Source organism: Anolis sagrei, chromosome 1, assembly GCF_037176765.1.
Source record: "Anolis sagrei isolate rAnoSag1 chromosome 1, rAnoSag1.mat, whole genome shotgun sequence".
NCBI lineage: Eukaryota > Metazoa > Chordata > Lepidosauria > Squamata > Dactyloidae > Anolis > Anolis sagrei.
The window spans coordinates 123,550,047-123,576,313 of record NC_090021.1 but is presented as its reverse complement, the minus strand read 5'-3'; the positions used below and the strand labels follow the sequence as shown (position 1 = coordinate 123,576,313).

The following is a 26,267-nucleotide window of genomic DNA, read 5'->3' as shown; positions in this document are numbered from 1 at the left end:
GAGCCCATCTCATTACTACCTTTTAATAAATTGAAGTTCCTGGTAGCTTTTCTCTTTTTTAAAAAAACTCTTTTACTCTATTTTTAGCTGAGTGTGGTGGGCGAATTCACGCTGTTACTTCAGGTCGCATTTTGTCTCCTGGCTACCCAGCTCCGTATGACAATAATCTCCATTGTACTTGGATAATAGAAGCAGACCCAGGAAGAACAATTAGGTATGAATGTAATTTCAGCTATTGGCTCTAGCATTGCTTGGGTCGTATCATTATATGTGTAATCAACTGTTCCATATTAATATTTTCTAAAATACTATGTAGCTTATTTCCTTTAATGCAGTAAATTGCAATATGGCAAAATGTCTGATTTGTTATGCTTGGAAAAAAAAATTGAAAATCAAGTGATGGTGTTAGTGTATATGAACAAGAGGAAAAGCTCTTGTTCATAAACAAGTGGGATTTGCATCTGATGAAGCTTGCTTTACATTATGCTGGAAATTATTGTGTTAGCAGAGAGATTAGGCATTCATGCTACAGGTGTCACTATTGGGTCTTTTTTCATTTCTCATGGCCCAAAATTATAAAAGAAAAGGAGAAACCCATCCTATCTTCTTGCACAGCATCCAATTGCATCTTTCAAATACTGGAACTGGCTACAGCAGCAGTGGTAGAAGTAACTACTGGCCCACCGCTGTTAAACTGATACGAGGAATCATGTCGGAAAAGTGTTTCTCAGGATGCAGTTTACAAACCATTAAAGATCTCATTTCCACAGCAAGGAAACCACCCACCTTTGAGGTTCAGCTGAGATAGATGCATTAGAAAACACTCTCCTTGCAGTTTCCCTGGAATGATGCATATTAGAATGTGTAAGTAGGAATGCAAACTCTAAACTAGTTTAGAAAGATCATGAATTATTGCATTTTTTAACTATCGCGTTCACTTTTAAAATTTTAGAGTTAGCTTTTTTTTACATAAATAGGTTAAACTTTACCTGAAAATACATGTTTGAAAAAAGTTCTCTTATACATATTCAGAACATTTTCCACACATTTTCTTCTTCCCAGAAATAGAAAGATAAATGTATTCCCCCAACACCAAGCCAGAAGACACTCACTCAATCACAACTGAATTCAGTGCTCTATTTGCATTTTAATAGGAATGGCAAATGTGAAATTAATATAGAATGAAAGAAGAAATTACAAACAGCTATCTGTAACTAGAAAACAGATTTAATATTTACTTATTAGCAGCCTTCAGAGCCAGCGTTTATTACAGCAAGTGAGAAAACTGTCTTAGATGGTGACCATTTTAGATAAAAATTTAAAAAGTGCTTTACATCACTTGTAATATTTATTTTTAAAATAATAATAATATGTGAATTGTTATTAATGCATCATGGGCATCCTGTCAACATTTATTTTGCTTTCTGTTGCAGCCAACATTTGTATTGTAACTTAAGGAGAGCTTATGATTATTAGCATGATGTACACTATGAGCCTTTGGATGCATTCATGTCTCTGTGGTCTGATTTATAACATAACCAACAGACATCTATATGGCTTAAAGCACAGCCCAAAGTCATATTTAGTTCTTGATTAATGCACTGTAATATAAAGAAGGATTGGGCTACCAAGGCCAGAGGGAGAGAAATAAATATTTGTGTAGGGTTTTATTATTCCTTGAGATTAGTGCAGTGCTGCATGACACAATATAAGATTAGAAATCAGAAGGATTAATTTTCAGGAAAATAATCTAAGTGATACTGCCAGCCTTTCCTTACCCAAGAAGGAAGGGTACTGAACTAGCTCAGCACTGTATTTCTGTAGAATCCATATAATAAACTTGAGTTTCCCTTGGGTTATATCTACTCCCATTTGCCTGGGAATGGATCCTGGAGAATCCAATGGAATGTGTTTGTAAATAGGAACACACACAATTGTGCAGGTACTTTAATAAAGTATTAGCAATATAATTAGCCCAACATTACACATTATAAACAATTTTAGAACAGTGTAGGAAGAAGGGTTGCCACCACCATTCTTCTTTTGATAAACATCCCAACAACACAAATTCACATTGCATCCTGCTTTCTATAGTGATATTAAATCATAACCCAACAAAGGAGGAGTTCCCAACTCTTATTCTTCCATATATTTTAGATTTCAGGTATCAGAATACCTGACAGTTTGCCAAGCTTGCTGGGTCTTTTGGGAGCTGAAGTCCCAAATACCCGGAGAGCCAAATGTTGAGAACCATGCAATAAGGAACTGAGCAAATGGAGACTCTTGCCTGTTTGTTTTCTTTTATGGATGCTTCAGTCTGTCTGGTTAACCTTGAATTGTTATTCTTTAAACTCCCTTATTTGACACTAAAGTGGAAAGGCATGCATCATATATTATTCTTTCATTTGCAGTCTGCATTTTATTGTTTTTGACACTGAGGTGGCTCACGACATCCTAAAAGTATGGGACGGCCCCGTTGAAAGCAGTATTCTACTTAAAGAGTGGAGTGGCTCAGCTCTTCCTGAGGACATTTATAGCACATTCAACTCGCTGACCTTACAGTTTGACAGTGATTTCTTCATCAGCAAGTCGGGATTTTCTATCCAGTTCTCAAGTAAGTGAATTTTGTATTGTCCTTCAAATTTAGTATGTCTTTTGTGGGGAAAAATCTTGGTAAGAACCCAGAAATAACTATACTATCTAACCTCACGGATTCTTTATGAAAGTTGAAATAAAGTGGCCTCCTTTATATATTTTTATTTTTGGAAAATATTCATAAAAACTCATGTGATCACCTCCACAAATGATAAAAACTATTCTTAACTGGAATCCTTTTACTGGTATATCTGCACAGAACTCAGAGTGATGTGTGCACATGTGCTACTTGTACAACATCTGAAATTTCAGATTGAAGGAGGAACAAAACCAGGAAGCAGAATAGCAGCCAGTAAAGAGGAACTGTATTGTTGTAGTAGTAGTACTCCTTCCTTCCCTCCTTCCTTGTTTTACTTTTCCACTGAGCTAGAGATGTAGAGAGAACATAATTTCAGCCAGTCTTCAGCACTGAGACTCTGATTTCCACCACTAAGCATTGGCTGGAAATGTATCAGATACTCCAGAGCATTCATTATCATCATAATGACAGATGTGGGGTATACAGGTTTCTAACCCTGCATTACCACTGTGGAATTCTGGGAAATCTCAACTAAGAATGGGCCAACAGATTGCCAAAATATTCTGTTTATGTTTCCTCTTTCCAAATGTACAAAACTGTATTTGATTAAATGAAGGCTATATGGACAGTACATTGTCTTTCACAGAACATTTGTCAAAATTAAAGGTGTTTATGTTTCCTCCCAAATGTAATTCTATATTAGGAATGACTTTGCAATAGCTGGAATCATCTTTCTTTGATACATCAGTGTCGGAGTAGGAGGTGTTTAAAACATCAAATAATCCTGCAATGCACCATTCTAACTTTTCTTTATGATGCATGTCATGTTTCAGGTGTCTAAATTGCAACTTCTTGGAGCTATGGTTCTCATAAACAGACAGTCCACATTGACATGATAATTGTTACAATCTAAGCATAAGCATCTAATTAGCATATAAACCCATTTCTGTTCCCTTGTATATTAACTAAAAATGAACTCTTTGTGACTGCAGCCTTGTTATTCGATTGCCTTCACCCCATGCTGCTATAGTAAAACATGGAGAACTGGAAATGTGAATGAGGTCTATCAGTTTTCTTCCCCAGCCAGTAGGTGTCAATAAACTTTAAAAAGTGTGCCCATGCAGTAATTCCTTTGACTCAATAGTACAGAAATCTTTGTACAATATTGTGATCCACATGAGGATTAGCGCTAGGAATGCGTCTCAGACTGACTTTTCCCCACCCGTCAATGAAATAACAAGATCAAACAGTAGTGTTAGGATAAATATGGGATACTTTTATTAAATTGTAACTTCTTTAAACTTTCTTCATGAACTGCAACCAGCTAAAAGTGGGGGTTTTGAACCTGATGTTGTGTTAGCAGAGGCAGAGGCCCAGACCCTCCCCTCAGCTGACACTGGAGGGACACCAGGATTCCCTGCATAACTCACCTTAAGTCGTAATTAGGGCAACCGCTTAGGGAAGCTACATAGAGTATTCAAACCCTAAGTTGAGAAACTTCATGAATTAGAATTCTCCTGGAGCTCCAAGGCCACTTCTGTTTGGTTGAGAAACTCACTGGTGGGGGTCCCATTCCTAGTCTACACCAAAATTGGTGCCTTAGGTTCACACTGGGACATAAATTGCATCCCCCTATGACGCACGACAGTCTATTTAATGGCTCCGCCTAATGACAATCAACCCATTAATCTCAACAGTATAAGGTAGGTGAAAAAAATCCCTATTAAAGGGGAGAAAGTTTCTACCCAGCCCTGAAGTGATGCCTTGGTACACTGCTGTAGAGTAGGAGGGTGGACCAACATTTGGTACTCCAATGCAGGGGTTGAGAGAGGTGGACACACAAAGTGTTGTGCTCCACCCCCTTTACTTGCCTCTTCATTGGGGTAGACAAATAGCCCTCCCCTTCTAGGCATGACCAGAAGGGGAAACTCAATTCTATTTAGCAGAAATATCCTTACAGATGGTTGCTCGGGCAGGTTAGAGCAAATCTTGTATATGTTTATGAGTCCAAACATTTTTTTAAATTTTAATTTGACTGAGTGAATTATTGGAACTCTGGTAAACCTCCAAAGATTCCTTATCTCACAGTCTTGGGACTGACATACCCTATTGTGCTCATCCCATTGCTGGTGTTCCACCTCCCAGTGTTGGTCCTGTTCCCTGCTATTGATGCCATGTTCTTGTTACTTACCTGGTATGATGATGCCATTCCACTTCTGTGTGGACCTGCTGGCACTAAAGTTACATTGGGAATGGGATTCTCCTTCCCTTCCACACTCCATACTCTTTCTTGCTATTGTCTATTGTAGAGGTAGCAATTCTATCATTTGAAGTTTTTTTCCCCCTAATCTTGTTGGATTGGATGTCCCTTGTGGTCTCTTTTAGTCCTGTGATTCTGTGTAATTGTAAAAATACTTTTAAAAATTAATTTTAAAATACATTATGGGGCAACAGCAATGCAAGAAAGATTTACAAGATTTGTTGTATGTACTGCTATAGGACTCCAGATCGGTGAATTGATGTGGTTGTACAAATGCAGAGAGGTGTTATAGCATGGGTGCACATCTTGGTATGTTGCCGCTATCAGTAATTATACAACTGCCATGGGGTTGTGTCTTCATGGAATACAATTCTTGAAGTTAAAACTGCTGACTTTAATGAGAGATAATGTTACGTCAGCTCCACTGGCTGCCTGTTTGCTACCGGGCACAATTCCAAATGTTGGCTTTGGCCTATAAAGCCCTAAATGGCCCCAGCTTAGTTTACCTGTCTGAACACATCTCCCTTTATGAACCACCATGAAGACTAAGATCTTCTGGGGAGGCCCTGCTCTCGGTCCCACCACCATCACAGGCACGTTTGGTGGGGATGAGAGAGAGGTCCTTCTCAGTGATTGCCCCTCAGCTATGGAACTCCCTTCCTGGTGAGATTAGATCAGCCCCCTCCTGTCCTTCAGAAAGATGATAAAGGCCTGGCTGTGGGACCAAGCCTTTAAAGCATTGCAATGATCTATAATAGTGAAGCTACTCTGCTGACTGGAGCCAGCATGGTGTTTTGAGAAGGTTTTAAATATCTGCTTTCAAAGTAGATATGACTGATTTTAATGTTTGTATATATTTATAGTTATTTTATGTTGTGCTCCACCCTGAGTCCCATTCAGGGTGAGAAGGGTGGAATATAAATGTTTCTAATAATTAGTAATGCTTATGGACTACCACATTTGTATAACTGAAGAGTCATCATCATTATCTTTATTTATATTCCACCACCATCTCCCAAAGGGGACTCGGGGCAGCTTAAAAGGCACTACAAGTGTAGAATATAACATAAACAGTACACGAGTATAAAAACAATATCACATAAAAGTTATAAAAACAACCACAATTAATACATCAAATAAAATAAAAAAACAGTTGCAAATGCAGACCATCTGTTGCCTTCAAGTCACAACTAAAGTGCCAAAGTGTCAACCTCACATGTAGGTGATACTCGTGTTACACACTGTGCATTCAGTACTTACTTTACTAACTTACTTACTTTACTTTACTTTTCCATTTATTTAGTAAGCCATGGAATAACATGAGCCAAGCTGTAGTTGTACAGTTTGGAGACTTTCATTGAGTAACTTTTATAGGATGGGATTCCTATTTTTCTGTAAACAAGAGTAGGTTGTTATTAGCTACTGGGGGGACAATGCAGAATGAAGTTTGTGTCTTCCCACAAATAATTTTTCAGCTACACTTATTTATGCCACCAATTCCTGCACACTTATATATTTATTTATGTATTTGCCCTTCATTAAGCATGCCAACAGAGATGATTAACTGGAGGAATGCAAATGTCTTTTTGCTCTGAAAGATGTTTGGACCCCATCAAGTGTCCATTGTCTTGCTGGCTGAGCACAGCATGTAAAACACCAGGAGGACATGAACTGACTAGTGTGATTATGTTAATTGTAATCAGCCTAACACTTTTCATTAAATCTTAATTACCATTTAATCATGCATAAAAGGATAGAAAATTGAGTTCAGCGTGCACCCCCGACCTTTACTCTGCAGGGTTAAATATATTTAAACTAGTCATTAGACACAGGGGCTGCTGACTAAACATCAAGTCATAGAAATATTGGTAGGTGCAAGTAGGTAGCAAATGAAATGCCTGTTAACCAAATAACCCATTCCCTTTAGCCACAGAACACTTCTGGCCCCTCAGTGTCCAAGCTCAGATTCGTTAATTTGCAATGGAGATTTATTTTGCTGGCTTTTGCGTCCTCCTTCTGATTTACCCTCTCTCTAGTGACATACACACTCACACATTTCTAATCCAATGGTCTCTAGCTTGGTAGTGGTGGTGGTGGCATTTATAGCAAGCAGAAACAGAAAAATATTAAGGGTGAAGGTTTCACAGCCAGAATCACTGGAGTGTTGTGTCTTTTCCAGAGCATATTGCCATGTTATAGCAGCATTTTCTCCTGACATTTTGCCTGCATATGTGGCTGGCATCTTTAAAGGAACCTCTGAAGATGCCAGTCACAGATGCAGGTGAAATACCTTGAGAAAATGATGCTAGAACACAGCCATAAGGTCCAGAAACAACACAACACTCCATTAAGGGTGAACTTTCATTAGTTTGTCTCGCATAGCATAGGTTCTTCATCAATGGTGTTTAAACTGTTTGGTTATCCTTTATCACACAGCTGCATTGGCATGATATAGAATCTCCTCGCTGTTTCCCCTTTTCCCTTTGAAGTTCACACATATTTACAGGTTTGGGGGATGTGCCATTAAGTCACCTAGTCAATTTATGACAACCACATGACTTTCATAAGGATTTCCTAGGCAAAACATACTCAGAGATTGTTTCCTATAGTATAGCCTATAGCAATGTGTGTTCGGTAGAGGTTCCTCATCCAAGTGCTAGGTCTAGCTTGAACCAGGTCTGACACCAAGATGAAATGGGATCTAGTGTCTATAGGCAGGCCCGTAGTCAGGATTCTGATTGGGGGGGGGGGGCTGAGTTTGATTCGGGGGGGGGGGGGACTGAGTCTGAGTGAAAGAGGGTCTACCCTAGCAAATCTTTTGTATCGTTACCCCATGCATATGAGATATATTGAGCATGGTGATCAGATCATGATATGAATAAACATAACAGTCTAAATAATGTACCAGTAAGGCCTTTTCGCGAACCACCATGAGAATTTGGGGGGGGGGGGGCTGAAGCCCCCAAAGCCCCCCCCCCCCCCCCCGGCTACATGCCTGTCTCCAGGGTATATAGGTCACAAGCAAGGCACCAGGCAAGCCAAGGAATATGGATTAGGTGTGTAAATCTCCATCTTCTTTCCTCCTGTGTTCTAGTTTCAGAGATTGACTCACTCAAATGAATGGAGTGGGGTGGGGAGGGGAGGCAGGAGGGGGATCTTGAAGGCCACTCAGAACTATTCCATTTTGGTTGGTATGTTATGGTGTCAGAGTGATTGTATGTGTCCACAATGCAAGGGGTATTGGGATAGAGATAGATATATATGAATGAATGCAAAGGGTTTGCCTCAAATTCATATTTTGAATGACCATGCCTATGCCTTCTTACTAGTAGACAGGGTGAAGCCTAATATATCTGGAGAATCCTATGACCCTCAGGCCTGGGATTTTTGAGGGCCATAGTTCAGAGAGTAATGTATTGATGAATGTATTGATGAATGTATTGGATTGTTGTAGGTTTTTTCGGGCTATATGGCCATGTTCTACAGGCATTCTCTCCTGACGTTTTGCCTGCATCTATGGCAAGCATCCTCAGAGATAGTGAGGTCTGTTGGAACTAGGAAAATGGGTTTATATATCTATGGAATGACCAGGGTGGGACAAAGAACTCTGGTCTGCTGGAGCTAGGTGTGAATGTTTCAACTGACTACCTTTATTAGCATTGCCCGGGGCAATCTTTTGTTGAGAGGTGATTAGATGTCCCTGATTGTTTTTCCTCTGTTGTTTTGCTGTTGTAATTTTAGAGTTTTTTTTTTAATTCTGGTAGCCAGATTTTGTTCATTTTCATGGTTTCCTCCTTTCTGTTGAAATTGCCCACATGCTTGTGGATTTCAATGGCTTCTCTGTGTAGTCTGACGTGGAGGCTCCTTCTTTGGAAGCTTTTAAACAGAGGCTGGATGGCCATCTGTCAGGGGTGATTTGAATGCAATATTCCTGCTTCTTGGCAGGGAGTTGGACTGGATGGCCCATGAGGTCTCTTCCAACTCTTTGATTCTATGATTCTATGGTGGTTGTTAGAGTGGTCCAGCATTTCTGTGTTCTCAAATAATATGCTGTGTCCAGGTTGGTTCATCAGGAGCTCTGCTATGGCTGACTTCTCAGGTTGAATTAGTCTGCAGTGCCTTTCATGTCCCTTGATTCGTGTTTGGGCGCTGCGTTTTGTGGTCCCTATGTAGACTTGTCCACAGCTGTATGATATACGGTAGACTCCTGCAGAAGTGAGAGAATCCCTCTTGTCCTTTGCTGAACGTAGCATTTGTTGTATTTTCTTGGTGGGTCTGTAGATAGTTCGTAGATAGTTTGTTGTGTTTCCTCATCAGCTTCCCTATGCGGTCAGTGGTGTGTTTCCTCATCAGCTTCCCTATGTGGTCAGTGGTTCCCTTGATGTATGGCAAGAACACTTTTCCTCTGGGTGGATATTCGTCTTTACTCTCGTGGCTTGTTCTCGGTCTTGCAGCTCTTCTGATGTCTGAGGTGGAGTATCCATTGGCCTGGAGAGCCCAGTTGAGGTGGTTCAGTTCATCTTGAAGGAGGTGGGGTTCGCAGATTCTTTTTGCACGGTCTGCCAAGGTTTTAATGGTGCTTCTTTTTTGACTTGGGTGATGGTTGGAGTTTTTATGTAGATATCTATCTCTGTGTGTGGGTTTTCTGTAAACGGTGTGATCCAATTGTTGATCTGGTTTACGGATGACTAGGACATCTAGAAAAGGCAGTTTTCCTTCATTTTCTTTTTCCATGGTGAAGTGGATGTTTGGGTGGATGATGTTAAGATGGTCCAGGAACCTGTTTAGAAACCATGAAAATGAACAAAATCTGGCTACCAGTATTAAAAAAAACTCTAAAATTACAACAGCAAAACAACAGAGGGAAAAAAAAATCAGGGACATCTAATCACCTCTCAACAAAAGATTGCCCCAGGCACTGTCAGGCCTTTAAATGCTATTCAAGGTGGTCAGTTGAAACATTCACACCTAGCTCCAGCAGAGACGAGTCCTTTGTCCCACCCTGGTCATTCCACAGATATATAAACCCATTTTCCTAGTTCCAACAGACCTCACTACCTCTGAGGATGCTTGTCATAGATGCAGGCGAAATGTCAGGAAAGAATGCCTCTAGAACATGGCCATATATGCCGAAAAAACCTACAACAACCCAGTGATTCCGGCCATGAAAGCCTTCGACAATACAATGAATGTATTGTTTCCTTTGTCTAGTTCACTATATTGTCACAAGGGAAGGGAGGATGATTTGGCAAAAAAGAAAGCTTGCATTAGGTACCAGCGTCAACAAAACCCAACTTACAAGATCATTTTACATGGTGAAACCATCAGAATGTATTGTTGTACTATCTTAAAATCTGACTGGTGTCTTAAGACTTTTTATCTGTGATGTACTGTAGAACCTTTTGTAGACTTGTACATTTCTTTGAAGTGTTATTTTTACAAAAACCCTTCTCTTATCTTAGTCTAAAACAAGTTCAGCAAAACTTACGTATTGAGGCAGTCGTGTTGGCAATGATGGAGAGCATTGTAGTAAAGGGAAAACGTGGGTCAGGAGGTAGGGCATCAGCTAAGGAACTCTTTTTGTAGTTTCCTATTACATTAGCAGAGGTTATGTTTACACAACATATATGGGGAAATAAGTGTTTCTAAATGGGAACACAGAGAAATTTCTGTTTCATCCCTATTAGTAAATATTTCAAAACTACTGGTCAGTGATCTCAAAGAGAGAAGTATATAGTGAAGAGGTTAATCTCTAAATAACCCATACTTCTATCCACTCCCACTAATCTTCTTTTCACAAACAGAACCAAACCAAACTAGTCTAGTTAAATTTGTTATAGCCACTGAGTTTTTAGTGTTTTAGCAACTCTAAAGGCTGCAGAGACTAATGGTATCAGTAGTGTTTGTCTAGTCCATGCCTAAGAACCAACAGCCAATGCTCTCTCAGTCCAATAAAATTTAAGAAAACATTAGTTGGGCATAAGAATATGCAGTTTCCTGTTGTGTTTTGATCTGGTGAGCAATCTCTCACTCAATCACATCCCCAAGGAATGTCAGTAGCAGGCCAATACTAAAGGTTAGGAACCCTGCACTCAAAATAGATTTTTGACTATGCAGAAATCAAACAATGTAAGGTTGTTGCTATCCTGCCCTTAGGCTGATTAATGTTTATTTATTAAGCATGTTGTTGAGCCACTATCAGATCTGCTATTTGCATTTGGTTTGTAGTTTGTGATAGCAGCACTGGCTTACATTCCAGGATTTGTTGCATCTTTACCCATCATTTCATAATGCAATAATTGGAGGGGGGGGGGGATCAAGCACACCTTCCAACATTTGTACAGATTCTGAGACCACAAATAAAAAGTATTTTCAGCTCAAAAGAAATTCTCAGTTTTATAAAGGTATAATAACATGGCTCCCCAGCACCACCCAAAAAAGTGTATAGACATTAATATATGTATGACTTCTATTTACACATATGTCACAATTAAATGTCTTAGAGATGTGACTCAGGCTAAGCATGACATTCATTTATGTTCCAGATACACCTTATACACATAGCCTGAAGGTAGTTTCTACTATTTGGTAATTTTGTGCATAGAACAAAGTTTGAGTACGCTGAACTATCAGAAAGCAAAGGTACCACTATCTAAGCTATTCAAGTTGACAATTTTGGATTTGGAGGTATTTTGAATTTTAGAATTCTGGTTAAGGGATGCTGAACCTGTATTAGAATATGGCCATTTGTTTTGAAATATAGTCTCCAAGTCCTACTTTTGAGTAAATGTACACATGTTTCTGTATCTTAATGGAGATAGGTTAGAGTTCAGCTAGCCATTCCCCACTTGAAAATTAGCACTGCTGCACAAGACTGTAGCTGCTTCTAAAAAGCCATATAACTGAGATCAGAATGTGGATTAAAGAAATTCAATCTCCACAGTCACCCCAGGAACTGTGAAAAAGCTCCCATGGCACCCACAACACTCCCCTCATGCTGGATCAATCCAACAGAATGACAGAATGTGTTAAAATTCAGCAGCCCATCAGATGAGAATCAGCAATAGAACATCTTCCAACTCAAAAAAAAAATGGAAGGGAATTTTCTCTCAGGGAGGGGGTGGAGGTGTTTGTTTACTGCCATGAAAGCACCATATCCGATTCCTTTATCTGAATTTTCCAACAGTGACACTGTTTACGTGAGTGCTGTGTATGTACCTCCCGAAGTTCTGCTCTGCAGCATCCATACACTGATCAACTGCAGTGCATTTTATCGCCAATTTTGAACTTTCTCATGACTTTTTAAAATATTTTTCCATGTGGATGAACAGTACAGCACACATTAAGGGTGTGCATTTTCTAGCCACCCTCGCTTCATTATAATCCACATCACTCTGGATTTTACAGAAAGTGTAAATGGGGCCTGTGCTAGATAACAAACATACAACCAGATTGTATCTCATTGTAGAAACTGTTGCTGTTATTGTTCTGAGTACATATCTAGCTGATGTCCTCTGTAATGCAAGATAGATGCTATTTTTATTTTGAATATTGCTATGGGGTAAAGACACTTTTTAAAAAAGTGAAAACGAATAAAACATTTCCTTCCTCATATCAAGATGCTGAGCAGTATTATAGAAGAGTAGCACCTTCAAGCCAAATGTCATTTCTGAACGGTTCTCTGAAGAGGAATTCCTCACCTGTTCAACATTCTATAACGGCACAATTGTCTTCTTATATTGGCAAAAATACAATCAAAGACTACGATGCTAAAACATTTTTACACAATGATATCGCCTGTGAGAAGGGAGTTGCCTGAAAGTCTTTTTATTAGCCACCCAACATAATTCTCTTCATCAGAGACATTCATTAAGGGGCATGAGATTTGAACAGAAGGAGTAAACAAAGCAAATTAACCAATTCATTTGATTGGAATAGCATCTTGGGAGTTTCATGTACTACTGTTACAGATGATGCTTCTGCTGCTTGCTCCTCTAGGATAGTCTTAAGCATCACTGGCTGCACATTGAGCACATTTGTCAGTTGAAAGAGCCATAGGACAGAATCTGGCAAAAGCACTGTTTCAGCAGTAGCATCTGTCTGGGTATGCACTGTTGGATTCCTGCTGACTGTCTGTCAGGATACAAGAATATAGATCAAGATCATGGCAGGCTGTGCTAGGTGCTCTTGCCAGGCTATTGTGAAATGTTTTCAAATTTATTTCTGTGTATACATGGCATATATTTGAATGAAAACATCAAATATCAGTATTTCCAGTTTTGTGATCTCTGCTGTGTTAGTGTTTCCACTTGTGGCATTTGACAATAAGAAGCTTCCCTTTAAATAGGCCTCTATGACCAATGTATGCCATATATGCTCATAGATAAGTCAACCTCACATATAAGTAATTTTTTAAAAAACAAAATATTATTGAAAATATGTTTAAAGTTTTGTAGTATTGTAAATTGTCAACAGAGATGATCCTACACCAGTGGTCCTTAACCAGTGGGCTGCCAGATGTTTTGGTCTACAACTCCCAGAAATCTAAACTGGCTGGGATTTCTTGGAGTTTTAGGCCAAAACACCTGGGGACTTACAGCTTGAGAACCACTGTCCTAGAGCATAATCATACGGTCATATATGTTCTGAACATATATGCCAATAAGGGATCTTCAAACTTTGGCAATAGAGCATATTAGGCAAATTGGAGCCAAGGACCATACAGAAGTATTTTGATTGCTGAACTGTCAGGGAAAAAATATGTAAGTTTAAAAACCAGATCAGACTTTCTAGGAGAAGAATAAACAAATGATCTTTTCTAACCAAAATCTCAGTTGTCCTGAGGGGAGGAGTCTTGAAGTATGATTTTAGTTGGAAAAGAACATGACTTAGTGCAGAGGTGATTTCAGAAAGAGGCTTCCAAATGCAACCTTTCATAGCCTTGTAGAGCCCAGTCCACGCAAAAATTAAGTACCTGTTGAACTTTGGACTCCTTTGAAAACGATTTTGGTCAGGAAAATACGTTTAAGGCCAAAAAGTACATCTAAAACAAAGAAGCCTTTCATGCTAAAGATGTAAAAAGGGAAAGGGACAGCAATGGAGGGAATCAATTACTTGTCCTGAGGATCAGTTAGCCCCTGCTGCTCAGACATGCCCTTGGGGTGCTTTGTGGCAGCAGAACTGCTTACATTTACTACTTGCTGATGCGGATTAAGGGACTTAACATGGACTTTCACCCAACTTTACTTAATGCACTTTACTAGCTTTGATTTGCCCTGCAGCATGCTTGGGTGTTACATATTTTGTAGCCAATACATTTTTATGTCAGCTTGATGCTGCATTAAAACGGGAGAAGAAATAGGAATAAAGGTCACCTTGCAAGTTGTATTGATATTGTTTGAAAGCTTGAATAAAAATGCATTTATTAAAAATGTTTCACACATTTAGAGATAAAACTATTCAAAAGTATTCACTTATTCCTATACAAACAGATTAGGGAGGACAGCCCACAAAACTCAATGGGTTAAATCAAATATTACTGTGTAGGACAGTATTTGCTTGAATCTAATACGCACTCCAATTTTCAAAACCCTGAAACCAAAAAAAGTATTTGCTGCTGAATGTAGAGTGGAGCGCCAAAAAGTGTGCTCTTTGTAATTTGGTCCAGAAAAGTGTGTATTACTGTTGCTGCCTGCTTAGAATTCCTTCTTTAGAAACAAAAATGTTAGAAAACCAAAGCTTCCAGTAATGGAAAATAAAACTTTGGTTGCATTTATGCTTTAGAACGAATCCACTTCAATTGCCATTGTTCAGTGCTGTGGAATCATAGGGGATGTAGTTTGACAAGGCCTTCAGCCTTTTCTGCTCGAGCATGCGGATGCCTCACCAAACTACAGATCCCAATATTGCATAGCATTCAGCCATGGCCATTAAATTAGAGATGGCATCCCTCAAGGAAGAGCTCCAGGTGCAGCTCCTGAAGCACCTTCCCTTTTTGCTTTGGCTCAGTACTAAGATTACTGTGTGACGCAAATCTAATGCCCACCCTAATTTTGGTCATGTCATTTAGCTGACCAAAATTAGACTCAAGTAAATATTGTAAATACATTTGTAGATAGTACAATGAAAATGAAATTTACAAAATAACTTCTACTTTTCCCTTCTTTCAGTGTCTACCTACAAAACTATTTTATAGGTCTGCTTATTGAAAAGCTAAGTATGTTTTGACATTCGGATTGCAATTTTTTCTACTGAAGTACAATTTGAGTAGAGGTGTTCATTTGTATTTTTATCCTGAGAAATGAGCTTTCTCTGAGAGAAGGGGAATCCATGCAACAAGATAATGGAAGTCTGAACATCTAGCATTTGAGAGCCTTGAACATTACTTCTGAATAAACATCTATAGGGTTATTTTTTTAAGCCAGAACCACACTGGTTTTGAGGCAAACATAATGCTTCTAACGTGCATCTCATCAGTATGCATCTGCCAAGTTTTAATTTATAAAAATCAAACACATAAGGCAGGCAGGCATGAGCACTGATATTGCACGCAAGCTATATTAATTGTTTAACTCTTTAAATTGAAGCCTAGAAAAATAATGTATACTTTCACTAGCCATACTTGTTTTCCACAGAAGTTTAAGATTTTCCTTTTCTGTGAAATCAACCTTTTCCAGATGGCTGATGTTGAGCAACATCTGAAGCTAAACCAGCAGTCTATACACTCAGCTGCAAATACACAGTTTAGTTTGAAACCAGTTTAGCTATACAGACAAACCTCAGTTAAAATTCCAGCACATATATACAAAGATTGCCATATTTCATTTAAAACAAGCCTCCATTGCTGTTTCTCCAACATGTATGTATATGTATATGTGGAGGTGTATAACACACATACCTAAGTTATAATTCTTTAACTGCTACTATTTATTTCAATTCAATTTCTTGAAAAGACTGTGACAATTTATAGGTTTTTTTCTTAGATTGGTTTTACACACATTGTGAGTGCGTATACCTTCATGTTGCCTGTCAACTTATGGCATTTCCTTAGGCAACAAATACACAGAGATGGCTTTGTCATTTCCTTCTTCTGAAGTATAGCTATGGCAACAGGTATTCACTGACGGAAAATCTCCAGTATTGATTTTATTGATATTCTTCCAATCTGCAGTGGATAAATAATAATAATAATAATAATAATAATAATAATAATAATAATAATAATAATATGATAAAACTTTATTTATAACCCGCTCTCTCCCCCCGAAAAGACTCAGGGCGGTTTACAAAAAATAACAAAATGTCAAACATTCAATGCCCAAAAACAAATAGGCAATCTAAGCAAAATATAAAATAACATAAACTCAATGCAACCTATTAGCTAACTTCTAATACTTTGTATACATCATTGTGAAATACTGTCCTGAAGTATGATCTGGAATTCTTGCACACAATATCGCATAAGGGAACTTTCCAATGTTGGAGAGATCTTCTACATCCCAAATTTCTTGCATGCTTCAGCCAGGCTTAGGTCTCTTTAGGCACCAAGATTCTTCTAAAATGTATTAATTCACTCCCATCTTTACCAATTCCCTTTTAATGTATTTTGCTAATTTTTAACTATACAAAAAATAAGCTATCTTCGTTCTTGCCTGTAAACTTGCATCTTCATAATGAGGGTGTTTCACAATAGGTTGAAGAGTAGACAGTTTTACACTTGCCATTGTCGCCATTACACCAGTAAAAATAGCATCTTGTTTAGTGTTTGCTTTTACCCATAACAACAGTTGCTCTCCTCCACTTATTCAGTGGCTGTTTCTATGGCTCTCAACCACTCCAGACTCTTTGAATTCCCTCAGCCCCACCCAGCCACTTTTTCTGGTAAAGAGAAAAAGTGAATTGTCTCTACTCCATGGGTTATATTTCACTTTTATATAGGCTGCAGAAAACTGCAGTGTTTAACATAAAAAGATATTATTTCAAACCCATAAATAGACTTCCATCTATTTGGCTTGGTTTGGTTTTGTCACTGCTGAACAGAATGCCAGCCCTTCATGTTTCAGATGAGTTCATTTCAGGCATTCATGTTTTGAAATATGGGTGCTGCTTTGAGTGTACTTTATTTCCCATTAACTTTGCTTGGAAACACACATGCATAATATGCATGAATTCTTATGATTTAACAGGAATTTTGTTTCAACAAGTCTTAGGGCCCCTCCAGACAGGACCTATATCCCAGGATCTGATCCCAGTTTTCTGTTTATCCCAGATTTTCTAGCAGTGCAGACTCATATAACCCAGTTAAAAGCAGAAAACCTGGGATCAGATCCTGGGATATAGGGCCTGTCTGGAAGGGCCCATAGAAGAGGAATAATTCATCTTTGTACAGACTGTTGAGTCCTATGACATATATTGCTAGCCAACCCTTTGGTCACCAGTAAGGTAGACAAATGCAACAGAAATGTGTTACCTTTGACTACTATGATATAGTTGATGTTCTTCTGATACTAAGAATAAACTGTGCCTTCACCACATCTTTTTATAAGAGGCATTTGCAGCCAACACGATGATGACCATTTAATCTCTCCTGAATCCATAATGATCCAGATCAAGCAGAGAAACAGGAAAGGTGGTAGGCATATAGACACTAAATAGCTATTTCACCTCTTCTGTTTTGCTTCCTATTTCAAAACAGCTCTCTCCTGACCCTAAAATTATTGGGGTCAGGTACACACTTGGTGCCAGATTATTCAGAATTGTACCAACTACAGGAGCCTTGAAATGCATATTAAAGTGCCCTCCATCATGGCAATTCAATGTTACTACCGTGCCCTAACTTTTAGATATACCCAAATCAATTCTAGCCAATATATCTGAAAATAAATATTATTTTCTTTACAGAAATAGTCTCTTGTGTACAGAAATCATGTTCTCTGTTCAAAAACATTCACATGCAAATTTTGTACAGAATAAGGCTTAGAATGTGAAGATCCTTGTCTGTCCAGGATAAGACAAGGATCGTTAAATGGAGAGAAGGAAACCCCAATCCCACCTCAAGGGTCCAACTGCTCCTGGCCACTGCCTCCACCATTTTCTAAACCAGGCCTTTAAAAATGCCACAATTGGTACCACGGTACATATAATAGAGAGGCTTCTTTTAGGTTCTCCTAGGACAGACTAAGCTCTTGTCATTTGCCACTCTGTTCAGAGAAAGGGATACTTCCTTTTTATAGAAGATGTTAGATAGAGTACTCACATTGATTTGTAGATCATAGAATCATAGAATCAAAGAGTTGGAAGAGACCTCATGGGCCATCCAGTCCAACCCCCTGCCAAGAAGCAGGAATATTGCATTCAAATCACCCCTGACAGATGGCCATCCAGCCTCTGTTTAAAAGCTTCCAAAGAAGGAGCCTCCACCACACTCCAGGGCAGAGAGTTCCACTGCTGAACGGCTCTCACAGTCAGGAAGTTCTTCCTCGTGTTCAGATGGAATCTCCTCTCTTGTAGTTTGAAGCCATTGTTCCACGTCCTAGTCTCCAAGGAAGCAGAAAACAAGCTTGCTCCCTCCTCCCTGTGGCTTCCTCTCACATATTTATACATGGCTATTATATCTCCTCTCTGCCTTCTCTTCTTCATGCTAAACATGCCCAGCTCCTTAAGCCGCTCCTCATAGGGCTTGTTCTCCAGACCCTTGATCATTTTAGTCGCCCTCCTAAAATGATCAAGGGTCTGGAGAATCAATCCCAGTTTTTTAGGTTGAGTATTTGACTAAAATTTCTAGACGTATACATGAGTAGGTAGAGTACTTTCCATACCAATTCACAACAATATACCAAATAAAATGCTTATTCTGCAAATTGTGTAAAGTGCTACATTCAGAGCCCTCACATCTAACCTTTTTTTGCATCCGTTATTTATTTTCAGCATCTGTTGCATCAACTTGCAATGACCCTGGAACGCCACAGAACGGCAGCCGATATGGAGACAGCAGAGAGCCTGGAGACACCATCACCTTCCAGTGCGACCCAGGGTATCAGCTCCAAGGGCAGGATAAAATTACTTGCGTTCAGCTGAATAATCGATTCTTTTGGCAGCCTGATGCACCCACATGTATAGGTATTGAGATGAAAAGTTGGACACACCACTGGTGTTAAGTTAAAGATATACTGGATTGTCAGATTCATATTAATTATGGAGTATGATACCCTACACATGACAAACATCGCCCTGCCTAAAATAGTGTGGATTCCTTGTTTGTGTCCTTAAACACAAATCTACTTGCAAACCCTGAGTGGTCTTGGATTTCCATACAGCAATGGTGCACAACCTGTGGCTTTGGGATTCTAACTCCCCAAAGTTCTAGTCAGCTTATCCAATGGCCAGAAATTACTGGAATCTGAAGTCCAAGCATCAGGAAGACACAGGTTGTGCACTTCTGCCTTAAGAGTATTTCATATAATTGAGGCTATATTAAAGGGTTAGCCCCAACAAGAAATGACTACCATTAATAAGTCAAAATGCAGTCTCACTGATTTCAGTGGGAATTCTCTTGGGGGGACTAATTTGCCCTATCCTATTACGTTAATAAAATGTCAAGACTACAAGACTTGGTTAACAATATTCATGTCTAATTCACCCTAAATTAGAGTAATAATGTGTTTGTGGACTGACAAGTACCCCAAGTGTGCAGGAAATTTCTTGGAATCCTTTATGTTGGATTGCATAAATTCCATGAGCAAAATTAAATGGGGAAAGGCACTTGTAATGAAGTACAATGTTTAATCAGTTCATTTGTTTGATTTTTTAAAAAAAGTTACATTTCAGATTAAATCACAGTTTTTTAAAAAAAATAATGCATTTGCAATTACAATTACTTAAAAAAAAAAACAAATGGTATAACACTCTACAAAAACGTACAGACAACCACCACCACCCAAGAAAAAAATATCAATGCTACTAAGATAAGATATTTTGTTAAACAAAATATCTTGTCTTCTATGTGGTAGAAGGCTAGTTTTGGGCCTCTTTCCACTAGAAACAGAATGAGGATGTTTGCCTTTCTGCTGAATTTTAACTTGAAAGGGGTAGAGACATGTAATGAAGCATAATTGTAGTGGAAATTGGGCAAGCTCTAGACCTGCCTGCTTGGTTTGTATTCATTTGCCAGCATTGCACAAGGAAAAGCAGGACTAAGGGTCAAACTAAATGACAATTGTAATTGTTAAGTGCATGTAATTAACAGACACTTTGTCTGTGTTTGTGGAGTAATCAGCAGGCACAGACTGAGGAGGGTGAAAAGGGGGACATTTAACTCTTATCTTCCCTGCCATGAGCAGGCAGCAGAGTCAGAAGTTAGTATTTGCTTGAAAGGGAGTCCCCACTGGTGCCAATAGGAGCAATTAGCCATCACTTCACTGTTGGCCTTTAGGCAAGGACTGAATGCTGAAAAGATCTGACTGAGTAGTTAGTCTGTGTTGTTTCCCCCTTTCATAACGGTTCTCTTTGGTTTAGTTTGATTTTTGATATAAATGTTGGTCTATGGTGTCATTGTGATGGAGTAGCATAAATTTATTCTACCAGTAAAACTGACCTTGTGGGTTTTCTGGTTCAAAATATTCTGTGTCCTATACATATAACAGAACGGAAAGCCTCAAAAGTTCCATAAAAAGCATGATAAAATGCAGTGTTTAAAATTCTTAAAAAGTAGTGCACTTATAAGCTGGTTGAGATTTAATAGCTCTTCTTATTAGCATCCTGAGTGTTGTCAAACAGACATTCATGTTTGTTTATATTTTATTTTAGGTTGGATTGGGGGAGGGGGTATTTCATAGCTGCATTTACATTTTATAACTTTCTGGAGAACAGTTGTCTTTTACCTGAGGCTAAGTCATCAAAAGATGTGGAAAAGTCATGAGTCTTCACTATAGTAAAATCTACGGAGGAGTTATGTGGCTAGCATGGTGTGTTTTTAAACAAAATAACCCACATGGATTTACTAGGATCATAGAATAATAGAGTTGGAAGAGACCACATGGGCCATCCAGTCCAACCCCCTGCCATGCAGTAAAAGCACAATCAAAACACCCCTGAAAGATGGCCATCCATCCTCTTTAAAAGCCTCCAAGGAAGGAGCTTCTACCACATTCCGAGGCACAGAGTTCCACTGTTGAACAGCTCTTACAGTCAGGAAGTTCTTCCTAATATTCAGGTGGGATATTTTTATGATTTGAACCCATTGCTCCAAACCCTAGGTTCCATAGCAGGAGAAAATAAGTCTGCTCCCTCTTCTTTATGACATTCTTCCAAATATTTAAACATGGCAATCATGCCTCATCTCAACCTTCTCTTCTGCAGGCTAAACATACCTTGATCTTTAGGACATGGTTTCCAGACCTCTGATCATTTTAGTCGTCCTCCTCTGGACACCTTCCATCTTGTCAATATCTCTTTTATATTGTGGTGTCCAGGATTGGACACAGTATTCCAGGTGAGATCTGACCAAATCAGAATAGAGAGGCACCATGACTTCCCTTGAGAATCAGTGGTTCTCAACCTGTGGGTCTCCAGGTGTTTTGGCCTACAACTCCCAGAAATCCCAGCTAGTTTACCAGCTGTTAGGTTTTCTGCGAGTCGAAGGCCAAAACATCTGCAGACCCACAGGTTGAGAACCACTGATTTAGACACTATACCCCTTTTGATGCATCCCCAAATCCCATTGGATTTTTAACTGCTGCATCACACTGTTGACTCATGCTCAATATGTTGTCCATTAGGACTCAAAGATCTTTTTCAGATGTATTATCATCAAGCTAGGTGTCACCCATCCTGTAGCTATCCATTTCATTTTTTCTGCCCAAGTGAAGTATCCCTTTGAGTTTAGTCACTTAACCAATTATGAATCCATGTAAGGGTACTACTGTCTAGCCCCATTTTACTAGTTTGTTTACAAGAAGATAATGGGGAACCTTACTGAAATCAAGATATACTACATCCACATCATTCCCTTCATCTATCAAGCTTGTAACCCTATCAAAAATGAGATAAGATTAGTCTGACATGACTTGTTTTTTGAGAAATCCATGTTGACTTTGAGTAACTACAGCATTCTTTTCTAAGTGATTACATGTTGCCTCCTTAATGATCTGCTCAAGAATATTTCCTGGTATTGATATAAGGCTAACTGGACAATAATTTTTTGAGTCCTCCTTTTTCCCTCCTTGAAGATAGGGACAAAATCTGCCCTCCTCCAGTCTGCTGGGACTTTTTCTTTTCTCCAAGAATTCTCAAAGATTATGGCCAGTGGTTCCGAAATGTCTTCTGTTAGTTCCTTCAATATTCTTGGATGTAGTTCATCTGGCCCTGGAGACTTGAATTAATTTAGAGTGTCCAGGTATTCCTGGTCTACATCTTTACTGATTTTTGGGTTGCATTTCCCTTTTACTTCATCCACTCAATATTGCTCAGGTTGAAAACTGATTTCCTTTTGTGAGAAGACTAAGGCAAAGAAGGTGTTGAACAGTTCTTCCTTGTCCCTATCCCCTTTTAGCATTTCATTCCATTCTCCATGCAGAGACCCTACCATTTCCTTGTTCCTTCTTTTTCTATTGACATAACCAAAGCACCTCTTTTTGTTGTTTTTAATCTCTCTGGTAAGCTTAAGTTCATTTTATGCTTTAGTATTTCAGAAATTTTCACTACATGTGTTGGTTATTTGTTTTAATTCCTCTTTGGTGATCCCCCCCCCTCCCTTTATCATTTCTTACACATGTCCCTTTTAAATCTTAGCTCAGTTGAAAACTCTTTGGATATCCATTCTGGTTTCTTTAGTCCAGATCCAAAATAGCTGGTGCCTTTGTTTTTCTTCTATGTTCTGAACAATAAAATCATCTGCAAAGCAAGTGAGGAATTTTTTGGAGTTTGTTTTCCAACCAACATCAGATTGGCTGAAATATCCTATTACTATATATCTTCTTTCTGCATGTTTGCTCATCTGTTCAAGGAAGCCTTCAACCAGTTCTTCAGTCTGGTTTGGAGGTCTGTAGTAGACTCCCACAACTACAATCAGGTCCCATATACGCTGTCATATAATTCAGTTTGAATGCCAGCATAGACTCATATAATGCAAACCAACTATTGAACTGGATCGTGTGAGTATGCACTGCTATACAATCCAATTCAATCTTCAGTGTAGATGGGGACTTAGTGGGAGTGTTTGGGATGAACGACACTTACTACACTTCTGCACAACTTTTGAAATCTGTGTTTTATACTCTGCCTGAAATTAGCCACTACCAGCTCTTTTCCTTTTGTATTCCTGGGGATAATACACTTTATGGATTGTCTTTTCTCTTTATTAGACCTTTAGAGAGTTGGAGGCATCAGGCAGAGTTGAAGACTGCTTAGTTTGTGTCCAAATGTCCAGTGATGAAAAATATACATATAGTCAAAATGTATAATTTTAAACAGAGGCTGGATCTTCATGCTTTTCTTACATATCAGGGGGTTGGATTGGATAACCCATGTAGTGTCTTCAATCTCTATGATTCTGTTATTCTAGAAGAAGCACGTTGTAGTAGTGGAATTTATTTTGACAATTTAGATGTCAGATGTACACGTTTAGGGAGGGAAATTATTTGTGCTAGACAATAGGTATTCTTATCTATAAAATGCCTTTATATGACTGTCTTTCTTTCTTCCTGGACTTGACTGAGAATTAGATGACAATAAGAATGTCAGAAAGGAATAAGTAGACTAATCAAAATTAATTTGGTTATTTTCAAGCTCATTGTGATCACTTTTCTTTTTCTCTACCCTCTTTTGCATTTTGTGACAGCTGCATGTGGTGGAAACCTTACAGGCCCAGCAGGTGTCATTTTATCACCAAACTACCCACAGCCGTATCCTCCTGGGAAAGAATGTGATTGGAGAATAAAAGTTAGCCCTGATTTTGTCATTGCCTTGATATTCAAAAGGTACTGTTTCTACAATCAAGCCTTTCTTCAGCAACACATGTTTGCTTTTTTCTTTGTTTTAAATCATGTTCAAAATTCATATCATTTATCACTTCATAGCATTTCTATTTTTTTTTCTGGCTGCTGCCAAAACTTTGATTTGACACATTGTCTATTAGTGCTTCATGATCACATTCAAGCAAGTAAGAACTTTTTAAAGGATCTGTTGATTCCTGATTCCAAGTGCGGTCAGATTTCCATACTATCCAGTGACTAAACTACAGGAATTGTGTAAAGGGGGCTCTGTCGTCATTGCTTTTTGTCCTTCTCTTTGTTTTCCTGGCATTAATATGGCTTTGTAGAGGATTGTAGAATAGGGCCCACAAATTGTGGATTTCTTTTACTGATTCTTCCCCCCTCCTATGATTTAAGCACTATCACCATTCACTGTGGTTTCTTTTCAGGATGCCATGTTCAAAAACATTCTATGAACATAAAGCTTCCTTTTAGTTTAAGGGTGGACACATTCTGGTCTGTTGGTGTAATTCAGCCTGTGGAGGTTCCCCATCTGCCTCGATCAGAGATAGCAAGGCAGTTGAAATTAGAGATATCTGAACCTATTCTGCCCACTGATTCCATTTACACTGTCATATAATGCAGTTTGAACTGCATTATATTGACAGTGTAGAATCATATAATGCAGATTGAATGGCATTGAATTAGATTATGTGACTCTGCACTGCCATATAATTCAGTTCAATGCCGTTAATCTGCATTCTACAATTGTATTATATGGCAGTGTAGATGGAGCCTCTGTCATTGTCCCCCTCTAAACCCTTGAACTCATCCACTACTGAGATATAACATCTTTCTGAAAACCAAAAGAGCTTGCCTCTGTTTGATTCAACTGATAGATACTGATAAATGTGTCCTCCATGGTATTGTCTCACTTTTCAGAAGCCACCTGAGGTAGTCATAGTCACATATTGCAGAAAAGAAACGTATATTTCCCTCAAGCAATACTTTATTTTGTATTTCCTAAATTGAATAACAATCTATTTCACTGGATCATGCCATTTCCTACTCTTGGGAAAGAAGGAGAAAAATAATTATCTTTCTGCCAAGACGACCTTCCTAGTTACTGTGTCCTCTTACTGATATGTATTTTTAAACATTGAAACTGAATGTCTTTCCTGGTGGAGTAAATATTTCAGACTGTTTTTGGTCCACTAATTAAGCTTTTTTCCTAACCCTTTCCCCCCTAACCCTTCATAAATTACAGCAAAGGAATATCTTGTTCTCCTTTGTTTTAATTCTCCTATAGAAAAAGTGCACTAAAAGGGCATGATAAAGGAGAAGAAAACAAATCAATTCACAGCCAAGGTGTTGGGTATCTTGTGATAATGTGTTTTTGTAACTGTCTTTGCAAAAAAAAAAAAAAAAAAAGATCATTGGGCCATACTCACGGGTAGGTGAACACTGCAAATTAATTCAAGAGACCATGCCAGGGGATATAAACCAAGAAAAGCAGATGATTTTTCATATGATATTTATTCAATAAATACTTTAAAATACACATATACATGAAGACATTCTGATGTGATTAAAATACAAGAAATATTCTTCCCCTACTTTACAAATCCATGTAATTTTTTTCTAGATGTTGCTCTCTCTACTTCACTAAATACCATTCTCTGTATTTCACAAGTAAGACATCTTACCATAAATATTAGTTTTGAGGTTTTCCCCTTTTTACTGTGCAACTCCTGATCAACAAATTGGTTTGGGGCCAGATAGTCCCCTACATTTAGAAAAAGTAATTTGTCTCATGATTTCTACTGGTTCTATTTTGCAACGTATTTCTGTGCTGTTTTCTTCCTTGTATTCTGATAAACAATGATGTTGGATCGATATAACATCTTTTTAAAGTATGCCACTTATCTAAAACATAATAGAATAAGAGTATCCCTCCTGGATCAGAGCTAGAGCATATCTAGTTCAATGTGCTGTTCACATAGTTGTGACCAAATAGTTGTACTGAGGAAACCCACCAGTCGGATATGAATGCTAGCTTCTTTTTATTATAATATAAAAGGTATCTGCTATACAGTTGTAACCAATTAAATACCACTTTAAATGTTATAGCCAGAATTTGATTAGCAAGACATGTGTATGTATAAGTCACACTATGCATGCAGAACCCAGAAGTCATCATTGAGCAACACTGCATCACCACATTCTACTGATAACAATAGAAATGGAGTTGCATGAACACTGCACATCTGTGTCTTTGCATTTTGTATTACGTTTCTTCATCTTATATTTTGCATTGGATTTACGTGTTGTGATTTGCATCCATATAGTTTCCATTGTGATTACG

The 26,267-nt window shown here is 38.5% G+C and overlaps 1 protein-coding gene across 2 annotated transcripts in view; it reads left to right on the top strand.

The window, feature by feature from the left end:
• CSMD1 (CUB and Sushi multiple domains 1) overlaps window positions 1–26,267 on the top strand; it is a 1,217,927-nt gene that overhangs the window by 1,006,997 nt on the left and 184,663 nt on the right. For both annotated transcript variants that reach the window (XM_067468320.1, XM_060788521.2), the window contains exons 25-28: window positions 88–214; window positions 2,412–2,614; window positions 18,861–19,052; window positions 23,770–23,908. In XM_067468320.1, the coding sequence (XP_067324421.1) occupies window positions 88–214; window positions 2,412–2,614; window positions 18,861–19,052; window positions 23,770–23,908 (661 nt within the window). The remainder of the gene's footprint in view (window positions 1–87; window positions 215–2,411; window positions 2,615–18,860; window positions 19,053–23,769; window positions 23,909–26,267) is intronic.